Source organism: Fukomys damarensis, unplaced genomic scaffold (assembly GCF_012274545.1).
Source record: "Fukomys damarensis isolate Sample0158 unplaced genomic scaffold, DMR_v1.0_HiC HiC_scaffold_39, whole genome shotgun sequence".
NCBI lineage: Eukaryota > Metazoa > Chordata > Mammalia > Rodentia > Bathyergidae > Fukomys > Fukomys damarensis.
Window position 1 is genome coordinate 28376536 of NW_022900951.1, and position 25101 is coordinate 28401636.

Here is a 25101-nt window from a genome sequence, read left to right on the forward strand (position 1 = left end):
CAAAGGACATGAAATCGGTATGTATAAGGGACTCTTACACTCCCGTGTTCATTGTAGTGCTGTTCATCATAGCCAAGACATGGAATCACTAGGTAACCATCAACTAATAAACAAATAAGAACATGTCGAATGTAAACAAAAATGAACACTACTCAGTTATAAAAAAGAATGAAATCTTGTCATTTGCAACATGAATAGAACTGAAGATCATTATGTTAAAATAAGCTCTGCATGGAGCAACTACTATATGATATCCCTCATTCATAAAATTTAAAAGTTTGATCTCATAGAAGTTTTGAATAGAACAGTGGTTATTAGAGACTGAGAGGGTTCATTGGTGCAGATGGAAGAAGAAAAGTTGACCAATGAGAATTAAAAGTTAGATCTATTCAAGATGTTATGATGAGCTATTGAACAATAGGGTGACTCTAGATAATAATGTAGTATACATTTCAGAAAGCTAGAAGAAAGGATTTTGAAAGTTTTCACCTGTTACATGCATACAATTTTTACAGCGGCGCAATTCATCATAGCTACACCCTGAAAGCAGCCTGTATACCCATAACAGACAAAGGGATTAAGAAAACGTGCTATGTGTATATATAAAGCAATACTACTCGTCTATAAAGAATGATAAATTTAAGACATCTGTGGTAAAATAAATCCCCCTGGAAAAATATGTTGAGTGGAACAAATCAGTCACAGGAGCTTAAATATTGTATCGTGCCTCTCATTTGAATGAGGCAAAATACAAACAAATAAAATGAAAAAGGACAGACAGAAAGGGACAAAGGGATGGATCTCTTGTAATAGGGAAGTGCTTCGAGGGAATGAGGAGGAGGGAAAGGGAAATAAGTAGAATGAAGATATGTCATGCACAGAAACGTTGATACCATGAATTAATGTAACCATTATATGTCATCACATGAGCCATGATTAATAATATCAGCAAGAATGAAAATGGGATAGGGGAATTGGAGGAGGTGGGAGGGAGGGAGAGGGAAGAGGAAGAGGATTATAAAAAGAAACAAGTTGAATTATGTACATATAACCACTCCCCAAGATAAATGTAAACTGCATGTACTGCAAACATGTACTGATAAAATAAAAAAGTTCACGATAAAAAATGAAATTTTTTGCCATGAAGAGATGATACTTGAAGAGCTGGATATGTTAATTTTTATTTATACATTATGAAATATATGTATTCATGTAAATATTACACAGTATTCCATTAACATATATCATTTTTACATTTTAAATAACTGCTCACAATAAGTATAAAAAATAAAAATGTTTAATTTTTATATGATCACACAAACATTTTATTTCACACAAATGCCTGAGTGAATTCATATATATTTTTTTATTTTCTTTGAGAAATTTTTTTATTTTCCACTTAGTTTGTTCCTTTCTTCCTTTGATTTTTCCCATAATGTGATCCAAAAAACCCTTTCTATTATATTTTCTCCCTATTTATATGATCATTTAAAATATAAACATGCATATATGATTTGATATAGAAAAAAGTCAGCTAAGTATGGTGGTACATGACTGTATTCCAAGCAGTCTGGGAGGGTGAGGCCAGAAGTTCGAGGCCCGCCTAGGCAACTTAGTGACTTAGGGAGACCTAGTCTCAAAACAAAAATAGGAAAAAGGGCTTAGGTTGTAGTTCAAGAAGGCTCTGTGTTAACTTCTCAGTATACTAAAAGCAATAACAATAATAAGAAAGTCAGAATATGTAGATCATGTTGAATTTTGTTTTTGCTGAACAACAATCCCCATTTGTTAGTTCATTTTAATGACATCGTAGTTCATAGTTTGGATGTACCATAGTTATCCAGTCCTATTGGTAGACATTCACTTTGCTTCCAGTGCTTTGATATATTTTGTTTTGTCCTGTCGTATTACTTTATACAGTACACTGAAACATATCTTGAATTTACATCCTTAGACACTGATGCTTCCATTGTTTATTAGTAATCATTAGGAAGATATCTACTAGATCAAAGGATGTGTGTATATAAATTTTAGTAGGTATTTCCACATACTTTTTTGGAAAACATTTAGCATTTAAACCAGTAATGTTTAAGACTATGCTCTTCCCTCACAAACAATAGGTGTTTTCTGCCTTTGAGATTTGCTTGCTTGATGAATAAAAATATATCAATTTGTAAATTTTTTATTTCCATGATTTCTAGTACAATGGGAATATATTTTGTAAATTAGACTATTACAATTCAATCTGTGACTTTTCTGTTAATATGCTTTGCTCGTTTTTCTATAGGGGAGTTTTCTGTTTTTCTTAAATTTAAAAGCTCTTTTAACTAGAAGCTAACATTACTGGATGCTTACCATTTCTTAGATGTGATTACAAGCAATTTCATATCATTCTGCATAATAGAAGTTTTGAGTTTTATTCAGACTGTCACAGTTATGATTTAATTTTATGTTTTCTGACTGTTACCAGCATTATTGTGACTTCGTGAAAGGAATTGTGGAGTTTTATCTTTTTAGATAGTCTAAGATAGCTGGAAATACAGGAATCACTTAAACTCATTTGAAGAATCTCAGTACCTTTTTCAATGGTAGATTTTCTGATAACCTACCAAATGCTTTCTGAAGTAATTAATCTAGCTTCATTTTCCACTTAGTCTGTTTTCAGTTTTAGTAATTTCCATTTTACTAGGAAATACCGATTTCCTAGAATTAAAAAAAGTTATAGAATTATTGTAGTATCTTAATTTCTTGTAAAAATGCTATGCATCCTTTCTCATTACTAATCTTGTCTATTTTTATTCTTATTTTTGCCAAATTATGCTTATTTTGCTGCTCTTTTCAAAGAGCCTACTTTCCTAGATTCATTCTTTATTATATATTTTCATCTTGCATTTTTATGATTTTCACTTTTATAGTTTTGAAAGATACATTTTTTAATGGGGAAAGGATTTGTTTGTTTGCTTATTTGTTTTGCGGTATCAGGGATTGAACTCAGGACCTCAGGACCTTGCACTTGCAAAGGACGTGCAGGGCTACTGAGCTAAATCCCTGGTACAGCAAAGAGTTTATTTAGCTCACAGTTTGTAGAGGTTTTAGTTCATAATTGGCAGGCACCAAGGCAGAGTAAATGGCAAGCAGATATTGCAGAGGAGGAACAACATGGCATGCACAAGGTAGCAAAAGCAACAAGGGAAAGAGTTCATGGCTGTAGAAGGCAGCAAAAAGCAGCAAGGGAGTTTAATTCTTAACTCTTTATTTATGTCTTGAAAAAACCCTTTGAGTTGGGCATGATGGCACACGCCTGTAAATCCAGCACTAGGAGGCTGAGGCAGGAGGATCACTGTGAGTTTGAGACCAGCCTGAGCTACATAGTGAGTTCCAGGTCAGTCTCAACTACATTGTGAGATGCTGTCTCAAAAAAACCAAACCAAACAAATAAACAAAAAACCTTTGAACCTTTACAGTTCTCTATGCACACAGCTTTCACCATGGTACCATCAGTTATGTAAATTTTACAGAGTTCTCATACCTTTCACGAGTATGTTAATTTTACCAAGAGAGAAACAGAACATAAAAGATGAACCAAGATTCCACAATATTAGAGTTAAGAATTGGGTCAGAAAATGAGAGTTAATTCATTAATTACACCTGCAGAATTTTTCACAAAGTACATTAATAGTGTTTCTTCATGTTAATAAATATTACACAACATCATGTAGACAAGGAATATTATTTATTTTTGCTATGCTTTGACTGTTGCTGTACATGTCTTATTCAAATTACCAAAGACTGTACTTTCTTTGGCAGCACATATACAAATTACCAAGGAATGTAAGGAATAAGAATACCTAATAATCATAATATAGAATATTTTGTCACACCTGAAGGGTATTTCTTGTTGATGCACTTTATGTTTGTATGCCACGTATGAATAGTTTGTCTCATTTAGATCCCAAAATCTCATAAACTGTTTGTTGCTATAATTATATATTTCTTACCATATGGCTGTAAGAGGTATTGTCTTTATAAGAAAAATCACTACTAGTTTCACTTATACAATAATTACGATACTGTAAAATGGTTTCCTTTTTATGTTTCTTTTTCTAATGCACGTTCTATAATTTTACCTTTCAGGATTCTCAACAATACAACAGTGAAATATGTGTGCTGAAATCTATGTGTCTGTCTAGTGAGCAAAGATTTAAAAAACACTGATAAAACATTTGCATTGATATATGGATCTACTGTTGTGTGTTTGCATCAGTATTTTGATAATTATTAGATTTCAAGAAATTAAATATTGGGGTCATTAAGGATACTCAAAATTCTGGTTTCCTGTTTTACCAAATGTACTTACTTTGCTCATATCAAAACAATAATTATGAAGATTGATATTTTGTGTGAAAATTTAAGAGAATGCATTGAAATTTTGCAGAAATAAGTTCTCCTATGTATAACAGTTGGCTCTTGGAGTCTCTGCTATCAGAAAAAAATGACATAATTATAACTTCCGTAATTGCGTCAAATAATAAAATGAAACAGATATTCCCATGGGAGGGCATAAGTTAAAATAGAAGAAAATAAAATGAACATGAGTTCTACATTTGTGATAAATACGTGTGATGTATATGCATATATTTTTGCTTGTACTTATGTGATATGTGACAAACTTCTGTGAAAGCTCTAATAAATTTCAGCATGATTTTTACTTTTCGGCAAGAGCTGAAAAATGGATAAAGTCTTCCATATATACATTCATGAGCGATTTGAGTACATATAGTTTTAAATGGGAAGTTGCAGAAATTTCAATACAGGAGCTGGGAGCTATTATCTTTACAATACACGGTATCTGCCTTTTCTTGTCCTTTTAGACAGACTCTGACAAGGACATTTCACAGCTACAGGCACTAATGACAAAATGTCCTATATCATTCAGCCAAGTGAAATTAGGTGAAAGCTAAAAGGTTTTTCAAATTTGTTCCAAAGTACATAGTTCTCCCACATCATTTAAGAGTTTGAGACTCATCTCAAGGAAGAGTCATTTTTGTTTTTTAATATGCATAAATCTGATCATGTTTTGAATTAAATATGGGAAGGACGAAGCATAAAGCATCTTTTCATTCAGCAGTCTTGGTATATAAATTTAAGTCATCAAACATGTTACAAGTTCATTAATGAGAAGTTTTGATAAAGAATTAAAATATTATGAAAGAGACAACAAAATAGTATTTTTTAAATTTTGAGTTAATTTTCTTAACCAAACATTGAAATAACTAATGGTTAGGAAAGTAGCATGTATTGGAAGTTATAAATATCCATCCTGATACCTATTCTTTCTGCACATACTTCCATCATCTATTTTGGGGGGACTTTCATATCTATAAATTTCTTTCTTATAAGTTGTGTATAGCTTGGGGTGTTCCTTCCCTCATTGTAGAAGAACATAATTCACTTTCTAAATGTGTTAATTGCCTTTTACAAAAGTACTGCCATCATGTAGTTAAGCTAAAACATATCCAAATTCAAGAGCCACTGAAGAATTTATACAATCCTTCTAAATATAATGTATTTGAAAGAACAAAAATCAAGGAAAGGCACAGTGGTTTCACTGCCTTGCACTGTGTACATTTTTAAAATCACATTACACTATTTAAAATTTTAAGACATTGGCATAAATCGTACCTACTTTCTTTTATTGAGACATGCACATTAAATGATGAATGGTTCAATATTTATAACATAAAGGGTGCCCTGTAATGCCATTGTGGAACTGGATCTCCAGTGATAGTTTCTCTTTATTCCCTGCCATATCTTTTATATCAAAGATTAGTTTTTTGGTTGATCCAAATGTACACGAGAGAATCCTTTTTAAAAGTGTGTTTTGAGCCAGAGCACCTCCTAAGACTTAATAACATAGGTTTTTGGTATATACTCTTCCTGCCTTCAATTACTGAGTTTTACATATTTAGCAATTCATTAAATCTTTTTCAATATTTGCCACATACACAAGGTTGAGAAATAGATTTAAAAATATATTGTTTCAGGGTGAAGGGAGGGCAGGGACAAGGGGAAAAATGAGAACCAAGACTTGTCATGTAAAAGTACAAGATCCCAATAATGAATGTAACTTTACTGTATACCTAGAATGTACCAATAAACTCAATAAAAAAGAAAAAAATGTATTGTTTCATTAAGTGACTTATGAACTAGTGAAATAAATTTATCTGTATTTCAGATGTGTTTATGATCACAATAACACATCAGAAGGGAATACTTTTGAACTGAGCAGTATTTTCACTTATCTTCCTGCTGACTTTGACAATACATTTTGAGTCAGTAATTTTTTTAAATATCATAATATTATGATAATACAAAATTCTAAAGAGGTAAAAAATAATGAGAGAAAATATATCAAAATAGAATTTGCAACACAGGGAGACTGTCTAAACTTAAAATGCAATCAAACATTTTGGGAAATTAGCTATTATAATTAAAATAAGAGTCATCTCTTCTATGGAATATTATATACCAAAGGGCATTGCTTATAAAAATGGGGACTAACCTCAATAACAATTTCACACTACAAAATACAATAAAATACATAAATTTTCCATATATCATTCAACTTAAATTGTATAAATAGTATAAACCATATATACCTGGGAGGACAGAATGCCATTTTAACAGCAATCTTGTATATTTACCACTTTCTAAGCTTGAGCCATTTGTACTTTTTTTAAAAAATGGGTGATAGTGATAAAAATTAATACATGTGCCTGATACTCATCACAGTAAAAAGAGCTAAAAATGATAACTTACACTTATACAATTATTTTCCCAATAGAATGCCATATGTATATGTGATAGGTAAATCATGACCCCAATTTATATGCAAGACAAAATACTATTTTTCATTAATGCAACAGATATATGTTAATGAGGGAAGGAGGGTTAAAAAGGTCACCTTATCAGATTATTTTAAATGTCATCATGCTCAGTTTAAGAGTAACAATATTCCCTTAGATCTGAGGAAGAGTTTAAATATTTAATTTATGTTTTTGTATAGTTCTATATTCTGCATATTACGAGGAAATAAGCCCAAATACATGAAATCATTTGGCAAAGAACCTATAGTTGCTGATTTAGAGTTAACAGGAGCTACTTCGTGTCAATCTTTGGTGATGAAGGCTTATAAGGTGCAGATATTTTAGAGGCGTATTGTGGCTACTGAAACTTAAGTAAAAGAAATGCTTGTCTAGCGAAAATTAATCTTAAACTTTGGAATTTATAGGTGAATACTGGATTTCATGAATGATAAATGGAAGCAGTTTATATTCTGTAAAAACGACCATATTACGTTCTGACATGCTCCAATATATATATATATTACATGCCTATTTAACCTTCTGAATATTTAGGGGAGTCATAAAATAATAGTTTTAAAGAACAGTTTAGAATTCTCTTAAGATCAGATGCATACAAGAGTGAACACTTCCATTTTTCAGATCAGTGACATTTGACAACCATTCCATGTAGTTCAGTGACAATTTTTAATAAGATGATTAAGTAAAGATTTGAACTAGCTGACATCTGAATTCTTACCCTAGGCTTTTTACATAGTCACTTTAGATTTATGGCTTAATAATGCACAGTGATGATCATATTTGTATATCTGAAGTTATTTAATAAAAAAAATCGTCACCCTGAAACAGACAATTGATGAGAGTGGCATACTAAATATACTTTTGAGATCTATAACTATGTCAGCTAATACTAAATCAGCAAAGTCGTCGTTAAATTAGGGTGTATTCTGATGACATACTGTTGAAAATCTTTAAAAGGCATCGGGATTCATAAAAATACAAGCTTGGAAATCTTGAGAGGAAGAAGAGAACTCAAAGTGAGAAACATTCCTTGTGAAAAGGAAGACAGGATTGTACAGCATCAAGACAGCAATCGCAAAGGCCCACAAACACTTAAATCTCGGTATCAGATTTTTAATTGCCAAATTACTTTAGCAGTGAAAAATTATTTCTTGAACTTGACATAAAATGATTAGAAATGCAAATATTCAGTAAAGAAAACTCATTGAAAAGTACTTACATCTAAGGAAAATATATTAATAAATACATTTTAATTACCTATTAAATATCACTTTTTATTTCAGAAAACAGGAGTTGAAAGAACTAGTAAAATAAATGAGTCACACAAGCTGAAATCTCGCATGGTTTCTCTTATATGAGAAACTCTAAATATAAAGAAAGAGCAACATAAAAAAAGATAATAGGAAATAGATCTGGCGTGCTGCGGTGAGTGGTTAATTATTATTGAAAGCTCTGAAAGTTTCACCATCACTAGTAGAGTTACTCAATGGCCGAGAAACAGGTTAAAGAGAAAGACGTTTTAGGAAGGAAGGAGGAGATAACAAACTCTGCAAAAGGAAAAAGAGCTCAAAACTACCAGGAAGTATCTTTTTGAAAGGAAGATTTTTTTTTTATTCCTAAGAAAACTGTGCTCATATTTTATGAATTCCAAAGCCATCTAAAAATTCTGACAGAAAAGGTAGGTATATAACCTGAATTTTACTGATTTACTATTAGCTGACAGAAGTGAAGAGCTCATAACTATGTTCAGTACGTCATTCACGAATTGCCTGCACGAGTTGGCAGCTTTGTTGTTGTTGTTTTACCAATATTTACCCCTTTAAGAGGAAAATGCTAATCTTATTTTTTTTTTTTTGGTGTGGGGTCGGGGCGTGGGGAGCTTGCCCTTGCAAGGGTGCTGGGGATGGAATCTAGAACCTTGTTCATACTAAGCACTACCTCTAGCACTGAGCTATACTACCAATCCCCATGGGATTTTAAACACTAGTTTATATATAAGCTTATAGAATTGGGTGTATTATACAATTTTCTATTAGCAATTATAACTTTCTTAAAAGTATGGATGAGTTTACTGCTGGTAACGAATTTCACTGATTTTTAAAAAAATGATCAAGTCGTACAGTTCTAGGTAGAGTCCATTTTTGGTTTCTTTATCTCTTGTACTGATATTTAATATTTTTAATTTTACAATTGCATATATCTGTTGTTTCCTATTTTCCTGATCACACTTATAAGATATGAGTGTATTTTATTTTATCGCAAAATAACTAATTTCTAAATTTATCTATTTCTTCTAATTTCCTCATTTATTTATACATTCTACTTTCCTTCAAGCAATTTTTCCTTTGTGTAATATTTTTATTTGAAAGCTTTATTTAATCTATTTTATCTCTTTTATTAAAATAAAGATAAAAACAAAAGTAAAAACTAAACAATGGGCAGAATGCCAACTATTTCACTCATTTTTTATGGAATACTTTTTGCTACATAAATGTGTTTTTGTGCTCTTGATTTGTTCTTTACCATATTTAAAATTAATTGAATTGAGTTATAAATATATTATTGATTTGCATCATAGTATCAAATAATATGAACTTTAAAAGTTTTTTGTGTGCATTTAATGCCATTTGAATTTCCTTCTTATATATTATCCATTTTTAATGAGTGCACGTGGTAGGAACTTATAAAACTATATTAATATTTTCCTATGCCTTTAGTAAGTTTGTATAGAAGAGGAGAAATCAGAAATGACCCTCAACCTGTTTTCGTTTCTGACTTTGATTTACTTCCAGAAGTATGGGAAGGAGTATGATGTCATCTTCTCCCCAAAGTGGAAACAAACTACCTTTCCTCCCTGTCAGCACATAGAGGATGTAGTATTCCCTCAGAAGTAAATGGCTTTCTCCTTGTTCCGAGATAACAGTATTCTCAGTAAATAGATTCTGAAGTTCACATTTGACTTAGAAAAAAAAAATAGGGGATATTCCTGGAATGTTGATTATACTGTGAGGTGCCCTACTCATAGTTTTATTGGTCCTTCTGTGTATGCAAGGCCTCCAACACCTGGGAAATCTTTCCCTAGTAGCCTTTGGATGGGTCCAAACAATGAGTAGCATTGGAAGGCTATAGTGTGGATGTATAAAGAAGTCAAGGTATTACTCTTCTCCTTCCCAAGGTATTACTCTACTCCCCCAACAAGTTGGCTTTGAGAATAACTTTATATTTATGGTCTCAGTTGCTGCCCAATGAGCTTCTCTCAAAACTAGGGCTTTTATCAGTTTAACTTAATATTTTTCTCCTCAGATCTGTTTTGCTACAGAGGTAGTAAGAGCTATTAACTACTACTTATTTCTGAGTGCTTCATTATTCATTGTTAGTTCTTCTTCTGTTTAGTATTCTGCTCACACATATGTAAATATCCTCCCTCGTTATACTCTCTTCAACTTTATTTTTATAGATGTCATCTGTTTCATACTAGTACAGTTAATGATACATTTAACTTCACAAGATGACTTGAAATTATATGGTGACTGTATCAGTGGATAGCACAATTGACTAAAGATGAAAAGTTTTTTTTCGGCCTATGGGCATTAGATAGATCTATTGAGCTATGACCATTACTCAGGGATAGGGGAGGGCATTCCTAAAAATGATGGAAGTAGTATATTTTTTCCTCATTGAGTTTAGTGGTACATTTTAGGTATACAGTACAATTAAATTCATTTTTGGGATCTTCTACATTTACATGACAGGTCTTAGTTCTCATTTTTTTCCCCTTGTCCCTGCCCTCCTTTCACCCCTTCTCCCTCCCCCTTTACAAACACTTCATTTCCAATTTTTCATTTTCTCATATTTTTTTCTTTTCCCATATTAGCTTTCCCCTACCCTTCCCACTTTCCCTACACCTTTAGCCCCTTCCTTCCTATTTCACATTGTCCATTTTATCATTAGGATCTTATGCACTATTATAGTTTATTCACACCAGATAAACTATTGAGTATTTGCACATGTATGATTTCTTTATTTCACTTAGGAGTATACCCTCAATATGTATCCATTTTCCTACGAGTGAATCTAATTTCTCACTCTTTATGGCTGAGTAATATTCCATTTTATAAACAAACCACATTTTCTTGATTCAGTTTCCAATTGATGGGAAAATGGGCTGTTTCCAAGTTTTAGCTATTAGAAACTGTGCCACTATAAACATGAGTGCGCATATATCACTGTGATATGATTCTTTTAATTCTTTTGGAAAGATTCTCAGCAGAGGGATGGCTGGGTCAAATGGAACCTCTAGTCCCAGCTCTTTGAGGTATCTCCATATTGATTTCCATAGTGGTTGCACCAGTCTGCACTCCCACCAACAATGGAGAAGGGTTCCTTTCTCCCCACAACACCGCCAACATTTGTTATTGGTTGATTTCTTGATAGCAGCCATTCTTTGTGGGGTGAGGTGGAATCTCAGGGTTGTTTTCATTTGCATCTCTCGAATGACCAGTGATGTGGAAAATGTTTTCATATATTTACTTGCTGCTTTTACTTCTTTGTCTGAAAATGTCTGTTCATTTCAGATGCCCATTTTTGAATCGGGTCTTTATATTTTGGGGGGGCTGATTGTTTTGAGTTCTTCATATATTCTAGATAATAGTCCTTTGTCTGAGGAGCAGCTGGTAAAAAATTTTTTTCCCACATTGTAGGTTTTTCATTAGTTCTGTTGATGGTTTCTTTTACAGTGCAGAGCTTTTTAATAAGATGAGATCCCAGTTGTTGATTCTTTCTGCTAGATCCTGTGCTACTGAAGATTTGTTCATAAAATCTTTTCCTATGCCTGACTTATCTTCTAGCAAGTTCAGTGTTTCTGTTTTAATATTTAGATCTTTAATCCACTTGAATTTTAATTTAGTGCATGGTGAAAGATAAGGGTCCAGTTGTAATCTTTGGCAGGTTGAGATCCAGTTTTTCCAACACCATTTATTAAAGAGGCTATCTTTCCTCCACTGAGGATGGTCAGCTCCTTCGTCAAGGATGAAGTAGATGAGTACATCTGGAGTTGTTTTTGTGTGTTCCAGTCTGTTCCACTGATCCTCAGGTCTGTTTCTTTGCCAGTACCATGCTGTTTTTATCACAGTGGCTTTGTAGCATAGTTTCAAATTGGGAATTGTTATACGCACTGCCATGTCTCTGTTGCCTAGGATGGCTTTTGCTATTCTAGGTCTCTTAATGGTTCCAAATGAATTTTTGGATTCTTTTTCTAGTTCTGTGTAATATAGTGTTGGAATTTCAATTGTCATTGAATTGAATCTGTATAGCAGTTTTGGTAGCATGGCCATTTTCACTATGTTGATTCTTAAATTATTGATTTCCCTACATTTCCAAATTTATGGAGGATTTACACATGATACACACATATTTTTATACAACTACTATGCTTTGGAATGTCAAGGGAAAATTGGTATTAAATCTACTGTGTATCATGTTATTTGTATTCTCATTTTTTGGCATCTAAACATGTAATATGACAATGGTGAATTAAAGGCTCTAAATGGAAATATATTTCCATCAAGTTTGCTTTGTGGTTTTAACAGTGTTTCTATTATGCAGCATGATATACTATGCTTTCTTTATTGATTATAACTTTGATTAGTAAAAGTGCTTCTCTCATGACAGGCAACTTGAAGGTAGATTTTTGGAGTCAGAGAAGCGAATCAGGATGAAGGGAGAGGACAGGAAGATGGCTAATGAGCTAAAGAACAGTTTAAACTACAGTAAACTCATGTACAAATTTACCAAACTCTATCATCCTGTATTAGTAACTTGTATTAATAAAAAGATGCTATTGCTTAAAAATGCTTTTCCCATATATTTGTGTTATTAATTTTTCCATTGTGAAATTTTGGAAATAACTTGAGTGGTTACGTATTTAGTTTATAATTACACCTTTATTTTTAGCGTTTGCTATGTCTTTTAAACCAAGGTCTAACAAGATCCCAATGTAGAATGTAACTGTACTGTATACCTAAAATGTACCAATAAACCTCAATGAGGAAAATAAATAAACAAGGATCCAACCTGGGACCAGGCTTCTCCTTCCCACTACTTCCTTGCTCTCTTTATTTACATTTTCCCATATCTAGTCTTGTCTACTTAGTAAACCCTAATTCCCAATGCTTTTTTACCTCATGGTCTTTTTATCACACTATATGGTACATATTATTAGTGATAAACCCATGCCTTACTCCCTTATTTCCTTCAGATCCTACTTTATTTAATAACTTAACCAAGAGGTCTTCCCAGACCTCCAATTCTATTTATACCCCTTTCATTCATTCATATATATTGCTTAGTGTTCCATGCCATGTGGCTGCAAACTCCAGGAAAGAAAAGATTGCATTTGCTGTGATCGCTAACTGTAGTGTCCTTAATTACCTAGAATACAATCTAAAACATAGAAGACACTTAAATGAGTAAATAATGTGTTAAATGTAAGTGTATTAGCACTACTCTTTTAAAGGTATGCCCATTTAAAAACCACAAATTAATGTCTCCCATCATTTATTTCAATTAGAGAATTTGACATTTTAAAAGGAAATTTGAAAGTCTATTATTTTTTCTTGTACTGCCTTATTAATATCCTGTCCCAGGCTCAATTTTTCAAACAATACTGACTACTCAAATCAATCTCTAGAAGAAATCTTGCTTCTGAACATTTTTTGATCGAATTGTGGTTTTATTCTTTATGATAACTATCAGAGACTAATATAGCCAACATTGGGATATTTTCCATTTCTCTTAAGCATTCTTGTGCTACAAAATAATGGAAAAGTATTAAAGAATAGTACATATACTTTTGTACATTAGAGGCTTGAATCTTCCAGCCTGAGGTTAACTCAATAAAGTTTACTTTATTTTGAGTTTTTGTTTCTACTTAAGAATATTTTACTTAAAATTCTTGCCTTTAACACAGAAAACCTAGTTGGTTTTTTTTAAATGTATTTCAACACTAAAACCCTGACTTAAATGAAAACATTGTGGAAATCTTTTAAAGAACTCCTAAAAAATATTGAAGTGTTTCTCTGCTCAAACTGTAGAAGATCATTTTTTCTGCAAGAAAAGTAGTCTTTAACAAAAGGTCCATACATTGCAATAACCACATTTTATTTTTGTATAATCACTTAACACATTCAAAAATTTAATAAAAACATGGGATCTATGATCAGACTGATAAATATGGTTGGTCATTATTTAGAGTTTGGGAGGTTTTAGAGTTAGGTTCAATTTTTTTTCTTAATAGTTTTCACCTTTTCATCTTCTTAAAACTGAAGTATAATATAGGTACAGGTAAGTATATTTAAGTATAAAGCTAGGTGAAATTGTTCTAAAAATAAATGGATATGTGTAACTATTACCACACCAAAACAGAATATTTTAAGTACCTCATAACATTTTCTTATGTCTTGCTTCTTTTGCTAAAATAACTTTCAGGTAATAATCCATAATTTGTACTATTGTTTGGATATCATTTATTAATTTTCATTTATAGTTATACCATCATGTGAATACCATAATTGTTTCCTATTTGGGACATTACAACTAATACCACTATGAATATTTTCACAAGATATTTTTGGTAAGCATAGAAATTTATTTCTGTTAGTTATATATGTAAAAGTAAAATCACTAGTTAGTTTTTCTCTTTTCAAATCATGCTGTTGGTTTCATATACAATAATATTTTGGCTGTCCAAAATTCACATAGAATTGTGTTCTCTAGTTTGTCTATGTAATTGCCAAGATAATTTCTGGGCTTACATTGAAAACTGTGAAGTTAATAATTATAATATGTATAGGAAACCGTGTAGTTACAATTCAATACATATAAGAAAAAACAGTGAGGGCAGGGCTGAGGGGATAAAATGAGAACCAAGACCTGTCATATAAAGGTACAAGATCCCAATGATGAATATAGCTGTACTGTATAGCTAAAATATACCAATAAACTCAATGAGAAAAAAAAATGTAATTTGAAATAACCTAAATATCTGAAAATAGGATAATGGCCAAATAAATTATGGTGCATACATGTGATATTATTCTATTAATAAAAATCATGAACTTAATGACAAAAAAAGAAAAAGACAGAACTCATCATAATATGTGGATATATAAATTAATTGGCTTTTTACAGGACATTCAGTACCTTACATTTTAGTATTTCATGTTATATTTTTCTTGATAAATGTCTTTCAATTGTATTTGTTAAATTACCTAATGCTATTCTGAAAGTTTTGCTGTTTGCTTTGCTTCTATATTTTGAAATGGAATAACATGTTTTGATTTGATATTTTAAAAGACTGTACAGGTTTTAAATATCATAAGATATTTCCATAATTTACTTGATACTAATCTTTCAAATGGTCTATCAGATTAATAATGAGAAAAACAATCTACAGACTATGCTTTTTCTGGCTACAGAAAAAAATTGAAAATCTTGAGTCACTGTACAGAAAAAAATCAAAAATAATTTCTCTATCAAACAACTTTCATATGCTAAAAATGACAATGACCCTGATTGGTTGAAGACAAAATCAATTGCTATACAGTTTCCACTTCCATATCTTCTATAATGTCTTCTCCCTGCCAAATGAGCTGAGCAACATTTGGTGGAGTATATGTTATTACTCATCTATCACTGCTGATAGTTAGTTTAAGAATGTGTCATTGATGTATTTGAATTTATCCTTGAAAGAGAGGTGTAATGGAATTAGGAAGCTACTAAAAGTGCCCAGTAAATGTATCAGTTGATTAGAAAGGTTGCCAGAACTTAATAAGAAAGGTGGATTGCTGGCCTCTGAGGCCTTGATAAAAGAGAGAGACCTCAAATATGCTCAGAGGAGACTAGAACTCCTATAACCTGGCAACTCATTTAGCTATCACTGCTTACTTTTTCTGATGCAGCCAATATATCTTGCAACCAGTTAAATGGAACCCAACATGGAAATAAAAGACAGATGTACACATCTTACCCTGCATTAAAGGGTCTGATTCGTCTCTGCAATTTACATTTTTGGTGTGATATTTAGAAATCGTCAGCTTGATTGAAACAAACTTCATTCTTCTCAGCTTTGAACACACTGAGTACATAAAAATAATATTTCTCTATTATGTAAACTCTCCTTTTTTGCACAGAACACTTCTATGTGAAGGACACCGTGTGCCCATTAAATATAGCTGCATGGAATAAAATCAGAAAACAACGAGGAAGAGCCTCTCAGGGCGAGGTCTTGCTTTTCGCTGCCCTGTGTCACTGCCTGCATTTGCTGCTTGAATTACATTAGCCAGAAGCACACAACAAGGAGCTTGAGCATGTCCTCTTAATAAGGACTGCTTCAATTTAGAAGAGAACTTCAGACACTTTCTCTGCATTTGGGGCTAACATCCTCATGCGACATTAAGCATGCATGCTGTCTTTCTGCACGCAGACCCCATCTAGGTTGTCACTTACATTATTTTTCTGCAAGACCTGCAGTGCCTTGTTGACATTGTTCAGGGCATGAACTCGCGTAGATCCTTTTTCTTTTGGCTGCAAAACAAAAGAAATAGTGTTTGCTGCCCAGTAAAGACCGAAAATCAACAAAATAATGTATATATTTCACCATTAAGTTTGAATACATTTTTATTAACATGAGGATAGGCTGAGGCATTGCCATAAATGATCTAAGGGCTCTGGACAAATTTTCCTCAGCACAGCCCTTCTGTAGTATGAACCAACTGTTCCCAGAGAATGAAAGCACTTTTTTTGTCCTTCAGAAAGCCTATTTAAGGTGATTGTTCCTTCATTCTGTAGTGCAGTGTGGTTTTAGTATATGTCCATCAGTGACAACAAAAATCAGCATAATATGTAAGGATATTTACCAGTAAGACACATAGGCAAGTAAACTGCTAAACCTTTTAGGGAAGTTCAAAGGAAATGTGAGTCTCATGAAATTGCAAAATAGCAAATTGGGCTAAAGGAAACTATTTCTTTGGATGCTACCTTACGTCTCCTAGCCACTGAAGCTCAAAACTTTAATCATCTTTGGTTCCCTAAACTTTACTCTCATTCCCAGACACTTATCTCATCCTATAATTTTGAAAATAGATTTTATTGGTACATGTTAGATACAATACAGTTAGTTACATAACTAGAAGTGTAAATAAGCATCAAAATTTCATCCTGTAATTTTTAACCTAACAACTATATGGTTCTTTATACATATGAATTACCTCATTTTTTCTGTTGAGGAGTATAGAAATCTCACTGTAACGAATGTTACCATACTTACGTTCTTCCATTTTCATTTCTTTTATCTTGATTAGCTACTCAACTACCTCATGGACTACTACTCATTCCTTTGCTTCTCATTTACTGTTCTTCCTTCCATCCATCCTATATATTTTCAACCATAATGTTGAACTAAGTCCACTGCCAGTTCAAACTATCCGTATAGGCTTCCTTTCAACTTCGGGATTACTGTACTTTAGTTGTGGGCATGAACTGCAAAGCTGGACCACCTGGCTTCAGTTTTCCCTTCTGCTACCTTTGTGCTATATGACCGTGGGCAAAATTCTTAATTTCCCTGTACATAAGTGTTCTCACTTGTTAAGATGGAGCTCATAAAAATAAGTGCTCTATATGATTGTTGGAAGAATTCTATACATTAACACGTGTATAGTTTATATTCGGGCGTCCTCTTCAAAGCCTCAGGAACTCATGGGTAGAGCTTTTGGGAGGTGATTTAATCCTGAGTATGAGATACTCATCCGTGGATTGGCCCACTGATGGGTTCACAGCTAAATGCGATGTCGGAAGGTTCTCTCTCCTTCCCTCCTCCCGTGATCATGCTCTGCTTCCCACTACCAAGCTGTAAGCTCTTTCTCCTCTGACATGCCCCTCTGCCATACCTCCCTGCCTTAGAGCCAGCCCTCTGTAAACTGGAACCTCTACAAACTGTGAGCCAAAGTAAACCTCTCCACCTTTAAGTTGTAGGTGTCGGTTATTGTGTCACAGCATGACAAACTAACAACACTATGTATAAATCACTAAGATTAGCGTTTGTAACATAATGGGTGCAATACATTGCCACCATTGTTAAATTTAAAGTATCAGTATGTATGTGCTATCTCTAATCTCTTTTCCAAAGGAAATATCTTCATGTCCTTTAAGAAACAATGAGTTTGAAATCAAGAGTTAATATACAGCCATACAACTAATAATTGGTAGGTTCAGGATCCAACTCCAGTCTGTGCCTGTACAGTGAGAATTTCCATATTTCTTTCTCTACCCTCTAACTACCTTGTGAATGCACCAACCAAGAAAACTGTTTTCCTACTTCTTAAGTCTTACCCCATATTTTCCAGGGGTACTCTTGTCTTTCTCAAGAACTTCTATCTACTAGAACCCTTTACCACTTGAATTACTGGTTCAAATCTATAAATTAAAGCCTTCTATTCTTCAAGCTGACTTGCTCTGTAGCCTTTATAAAATAGTATACACATCTTGTTCCTTCAACTTTCCACACCTTTAATGACAGCCTTACAAACAGTGATCTCCTTTTTTGTTAACTGCAAGAATATCAAAGTAGCAATGGTATATATTTAGTTTTTTCCCTATTTCCTACCACAGAGGAAGATTAGGCAGCAGAAAGACAAGACTTGAGATAAAAGCAGTAATTTTTTCATATGTCTATCTATGTAGGTATTCACAATGCATAAGTATAGTGATAATTTTAGGGATTAAAGAATTTAAAAACAATTAATCAAATCAAGCTTTTGCTTATTATCTAGGCAAAAGAAGAATATCGTTTAGCCAAATGAACAAGATTTCTGATAAGATGAGTAGCATTTTCTGTTGCTTCAAACTCAAACATATAAATGTACATGTTTACACACATACACATACATACATATTTTATCAGAACCACAGAAATTATACTGTTAAAAAGCTGAAAGGAGGGAGGAAGGAAGACAGGGGAAGGTGCCATAAAAAGAATTAAGATGTTTAATGCACCAATTCCCCATGAAGAATGTAATCATTATGCACTGCAATGAAATACCAATAAAAATTAAAAATTTACAAATCAAAATAAAAGAAAAGCTGCAGATTCAGATCCTAAAGTGGAAGCTGAAATTTTTCCCATTAGGGTCTTTGGGGAGTAATTTTAATTTTATTGTTGCATGGCAAATACCTTCGTTTTAACCCTGGGGATGCCCGGAGCCAACAATCCAAATGCAGATGCTTCCAAATACAGTAATAAAGTTTCTTTTCAAGAGTATACATGACTCCCATTAGAGGTACAGGATTTAACTTTGTAAAAGATATTAGGATTCAAGACCAGGCACAGGGAGTTTGAGTCTTGAAATTGGAAGCATTCATGAGACAGGATATTCTGCTCTGTGGAAAAGGTGAAGTCCCCAGACCAGGGCTGCCAAACCTATGTCTAGGATGAAGGCTGGATCACATATTCTGTTAGCAGCAATAAGTGAAATTTTATAGTGTGCCTTGGCTTGCATGGATGTTTGGTGATTTTCCTGCACCAACTACTTACCTTATAAGGTTAAATCACATAAATATTTTGATTGCCAATTTTTCTTCAGTGCCTGTTATTCATTAGGTTCATTTAAGCTCTGTATCTCTGTATATCTGTATCTGTTTGTATTTCCCTATGCCCACGAATATCCTCAAGTCACTTCCATTTTTTTCTACCTTGATGAAATTCGTTATTTTGAACATTGTGTCTAAATGGAATGCATTAATACTACAGAGTTGCTTTGGGTGATGGAAGTATTCTCTCCATCCAAGAAGAGGCTGCAGAGAGTCATAGCACCACCGAGCAGAAGTTATGTACACTTAAATGTGAAAAATTAAAATCTCATGCACAGAGCCAAAAGAGGCTATAAAAGGACAAATGTAAACACTTAGAAAACATTGAAATTCATTTATTTCCATAGTAAAGTTCAAGCCTGACCTCAGATACAGAAATTAGGTGTACATCAATACATCGATTTCTAGTATCTACCTATCTACCTACACACTTACACACATGCATGTGCACAAACACATATTTCATACAAATATACATATATCATGTTCACATAGTCATAAGATACGGATAATAATCACAAGTATATGTATATCCAATGAAATTAGGCCTAAGTGTATACCATCCCTTTAAATCTGACAAAAGCAAAATATTCAAGGCAATAAATGTGAACTTTTAGCACTTGACTTAAAATGATTATTTCAGTAAGTCATCAAGATGTTCTCATATCAATACACGTTTACACTTCTTAAAATGTATCAAGTTTAAATGTAATAATATATTAAAAACAAAAAGCATCTTCATTTAAAAATGAAAGCATAAGTTACGTGCTTTAAGGAGGGATATATATCCGGAAATAATAAAAGAATAGTTTAAGGCAAAAATAAGTGTTTTCTGGGACTTAAAAAGAAGGAGAATTTGGCATAGAGAATCTGAGAAATACTTCACAGAAAAAAAGAAAACAAAGCTTCCAAAGGACTGCTAGAACATACAGAAGTTCAGAAAGCAACAAGCAAAGCAAACAACACAAGTAAAAATACAGACGTATCTGGTAAAACAAAGACCCAATTCACTTAGCATAAGATAACTCCAGGAGGTAAGATGGACAGATAGCACTATTGTCAGCTTTTGGTTTCAATGAGAGCTAGTGTTCATATATTATCTATAAAAATTGTTTAGGGCCGGGGATATAGCTCAGCGGTTCGGTGGCCTGCCTTGCAAGCTCAAGGACCCAAGTTCAATCCCCAGTAGAAAAAAAAAAATTGTTTGTGTTTATATGTTTGCCCTTGTATGATCATGGTAATTTGTAGTGAAGGGCAAAGAGAAGGGACTAAAGTACTAATTTAGCAGGATTCATTTGATATACACAATGGCTGACTACAGACTAGTCTTAACCTCTACTTAGGACAATAATAATGATTGAAGAATAAGACTATTTAAATCAAGAAATTTGGATATAAGATCATTTTTCTCATAATGAGAAAAGTTCCATAACTTCACTGTCCTATAATTGTGTATAAAAACCCTATCGATCTCACAGGAATGTTCTGTAGTTAGACAAGATAACAGTTTTAAGAGAATTCTTTTCATATATGTGATTGTGTATGGAGCTAAAATGCCCATACGGTACTTTCCTACAACGTCGCAAATTAACTGTTTCTCTGTTTAAAAACTAATACTGGTTCATTTTGCAGTAACTTCACAATCCACAGATGTACAAAGGCAGTTTGAAAAGTTACAAGGCAAAAAAACCTTCTAAACAACATTTCATAAAAAAGGCAACAAATGTGTAAAAGTAATGTCTATTAAGTTACATGAGCTATATTAGTAAACATTTTACTTTGCTATTCTGCATATGATATATGCCAAAATGATGATTATTGTGTGAGATTATTTTATTCAGAAATGGATTCCCTATTGTTAAATAAGTACATAGTAAATTATTGAATTTTACTATACTGAGTAAAACTAAACTTTGCTTCTGGCCTGAATCTCTAGAAAGCTTAGTGTAAAATTTCTGCAAAGTGATTTCCTACCAGTTTTTGTCCTGTTAGGCCTTCAAGGAGGTCCAGGAGGCGTCTCCCATCCTGCAGGTCACTGAAGAGGTTCTCTATGTGCTGCTTCCCAAACTGAAATACAAAATATTTCTAGTTAAACAAAGCATACTTCCAATAAACCTCTTTCATCGAGTCTCTTACCATTTAAAGCTACTTTCAAGGATATTTAGTTTATCTAATTAATAATCTGCCAGGAATAACGGATGGAAAAATATATATTTCAAACTTAAAAGCAAAATAAAACATATCATTAGGTCAAATCTATTTGAATTGTCTTTGATAACAGGTGCCAGAGACCTATAGCCTAATTTATCTTATTCAAACATCTTAGTGAATGCTGATCCTATAAGGGAGAAACAAAACTAAAGACTTAAATTATCTTGCAGATCACGGTGGGAGGAGAAATAAACACACAAAGAAATAAAAAGATCGCATATGATTTGCCCTGAGTGAGCATACAAAATGGAAACATTCTGTGTACTGGGAAGTATAAGTCAGAGTGTTTAACGTCTTTGTCACTCAGACATGTTCTGTCTGCATATCCATTTTGTTGTGAATTCAGAATGACCCAGTCTAACGTTGTTTAACTCAAATTAGACATACGTGATTTAAATAGAGTTGAAATAAGTCTGTGAAAGTGTTTTCTCTTATTTCCTCAGTTCTTTGCCTAGAAAGTACGAAGGAATAAACTAAGTGGAGTAACTGTTCACAAGGGACACTGCAGTAAATGAGTGGAACTTATGACCTCTGTGACATTTCTGTGAGGTTGGTATTGATATACTCATCCTGCAGATGAGACAAGTGGTTGAATATTTGGCCTTTGTCACAAAAAGAGGAAGGGAAGGAAGCCAAGATTTTGGCTCAGATGAGTTTACTAGGGCTTTTGTTCTTTCTATCTTACCATGATGTGTGCTTTGCCTTTTTACTTTTCTATTTGATTATCTTTAAAATGTTTTATTTCTTCTGACGTATGTTTCAAAGTCTCTTTTTTTCTGGTTAAAAACTCTCAGTCCCTTCTAACGAGATCATTCCTAGCTCTTTCATCCTTCAAGTCATCTAGAAAGCCCTCATTTACCAGTTACAGATGTATATTTAACACCAATAAACCTGAGCGAGGTACAGAGCACACAGTGATTAATCAGACTAATGTTGCTTTGGCTTCTATAGAATGTCTTATCTAGCAGAGAAAACATTATTTCGAAAAGGTAACGTCCCACTGAAGTAGTAAAAAGAACTAAGGAGAACATAATTGTGAGCACTCCCAGAGTCTTGGAATCAAGAAATACTTTTCCCAAAATATCACATAATGGAGCTCACAGCCTTTGAGCGATGGGGCTCCTTTCATCTGTTCTTTGGGTCACATACAGTTTTAAATTTCATACGTTTAAAGAAAATCAACAAAACCCTGGTTTCCAGGGAAAAGACTCCCCTGATACGTTTAAGATCGAACACATAGAAGTCAGACTATCCCTACAGCCAGGACGCTGTGTCAATGATAAGTGCTGTCCAAGCTTGGATGCCTCCCATAAAGAAACCTTGCACTGTGCAGGGAGTTCACCAGTCCCTGTATGCTCCTGTTTGAGAATCCAGCCACACATTGTCTTGACAAAGTGAACAGAGAGGTATCCTGTGGAAATTGTACACAAGGAGCTCTCTTTCAGATTTTGTAGGGGGAAAAGAAAACAACACAAGCCACAACTATGTTGGAATACTTTAAAAGCAGATTTACTACATAGAGTATAAGGCTGTATCTTAAAAACAAAGTCTCATTTTTATGAATCTGTAAGGAATGCTTCTTACTAAATAAGTAACAAGAATGAATGTATACGTTCTAATAACGCTATCAAGAATTCCATATCTAATCTCGAGTAACAGTATTTTGAGCATTACAGTAATGTTATATATTTTTTTTAATTGGATGAAGGCACACGACTTGAAAGTGCTGGGGGATTTTTAGAAGCAATATTTTACAAATACAATGGAGAAAAGTGTGCTTCTGAAAGTTTTTAAACAGAATCTTGCACACCGAGTTTTGTTAATTTTTGAAATAAAACAGTACACTTGTTTTTATGAAAATACATATCCTCATCGATAGACAAAAATCTGTCAAAGTAGGCAGGATGTTGATGGCAAAACAAGTTTCATTCAGAAAAGAGCTGCAGAGGCTACAAATGTGAAGTACGTCTTGGGGAACAGACCATAAGTGTCATACAGCATGAAAAATGTAAGAACCATGTTTGCATTTGGGGGCAAAGAAAGTAGACCAATGTTGACATGACAGGGAGGAGGATCTACATTCAGTCTAAATGAAATCATACAGACCAGAGACTCTTATAATTCTCCATTTAAAACTAGTCAACCATGGGGCTGAGGATTTAGCTCAGTGGTTCTGCCGGCTTCTCTAGCGCAAGGTCCTGAGTTCAATTCCCAGTACCAATACATACATACATACATACATACATACAGAAATAAAAAACTAGTCAACCAAAATGGAGAAGCAAAAGACCAGTCAGAGGCTTCCAGGTGAACTAGTCAGGGTAACTGGAATGCTGAAGCAATGAAATGATGGCCGGGGATTTAGCTCTGTGGTTCCGCCACTTGCCTTGCAAGCTCAAGGACCAGAGTTTGATCCCTGGTACCCGCCCCCCCTAAAAAAAGAAAGAAAGAGAAAAAAAGAGGAGGAGGAGGAGAAGAAGCAATGAAGTGATAAATAAAAGGACAGCCCTTGTTATCATAATTAATGTTCAAATGTCATATAATCAATGATATGTTAAAGAATCACAATTGAAATTCGACTCATATTTATCTTATCCACCAGATCCCTCTAGGGATGCCCCTTGGAATATTTCAGCAGTATGTGCTTCCAGCAAGTGAGAATGAATGAATTTATCCTGGAGTTTCAATTGCACTGTGTCTGAAGGTTCAAATTTTTTATGAAAGCCTATATTTTATAATAATTCAAGTTTTTTGTCTTTCATTCTGAATACATGCTTATTTTAAAGTAAAAGTAATTCCAAGCACTTTCAAATAAAATTTCCTCCTCCTAGGATCCAAAGGGATTCTCAATAAAATGTTCAATTTAGCCTGTAAATTCACAGGCCTTCAGATGCCATCTCATTATCTGTGTAATATGAGTACCCCAGGGAAAGCAAAACATCTCATTGCTCTTCAATGATTCTCATCTGTGGGCTTCAACATCTCTCTACTCTTCTAGAGAGTTACAGATCCAGTGCAGTGTGGCAAAAAAGAAAACAAGTTGCAGAGGCAGAAAAAGCAATCTTTTGAACTTAAGTCTCCTACTGACTAACTGTGTTGTCTTAGCCAAGTGACTGGGTCTCCCTAACGTACAATTTACTTATTAATAAAATGAGCATTGAAATACCCCATTTGAGCATTTCTGTGAGGTTGATCGGAAACAGTATACGTGTGTCCCTACAGATGTGACATATAATATGCATTTCATGAATATAAGATGATTATACTTTTGAATTTTTCCACTATTCCTTACCTACATCTATTTCTGGGGCCAAATTCTAGGTGCAGATAAAATTGTAGTATATTACTGACTGTACTAGAAAGG

At 33.5% G+C, this 25101-nt stretch overlaps 1 protein-coding gene across 6 annotated transcripts in view; it reads right to left on the reverse strand.

Annotated features, from left to right (window-relative positions):
* Dmd (dystrophin) overlaps nucleotides 1-25101 on the reverse strand; it is a 2130457-nt gene that overhangs the window by 1659789 nt on the left and 445567 nt on the right. For all 6 annotated transcript variants that reach the window (XM_033760401.1, XM_033760400.1, XM_033760399.1 and 3 more), the window contains exons 3-4: nucleotides 21501-21593; nucleotides 16389-16466 (exon numbers count right to left, since the gene is read on the reverse strand). In XM_033760401.1, coding sequence (XP_033616292.1) covers nucleotides 16389-16466; nucleotides 21501-21593 — 171 coding nt within the window. The remainder of the gene's footprint in view (nucleotides 1-16388; nucleotides 16467-21500; nucleotides 21594-25101) is intronic.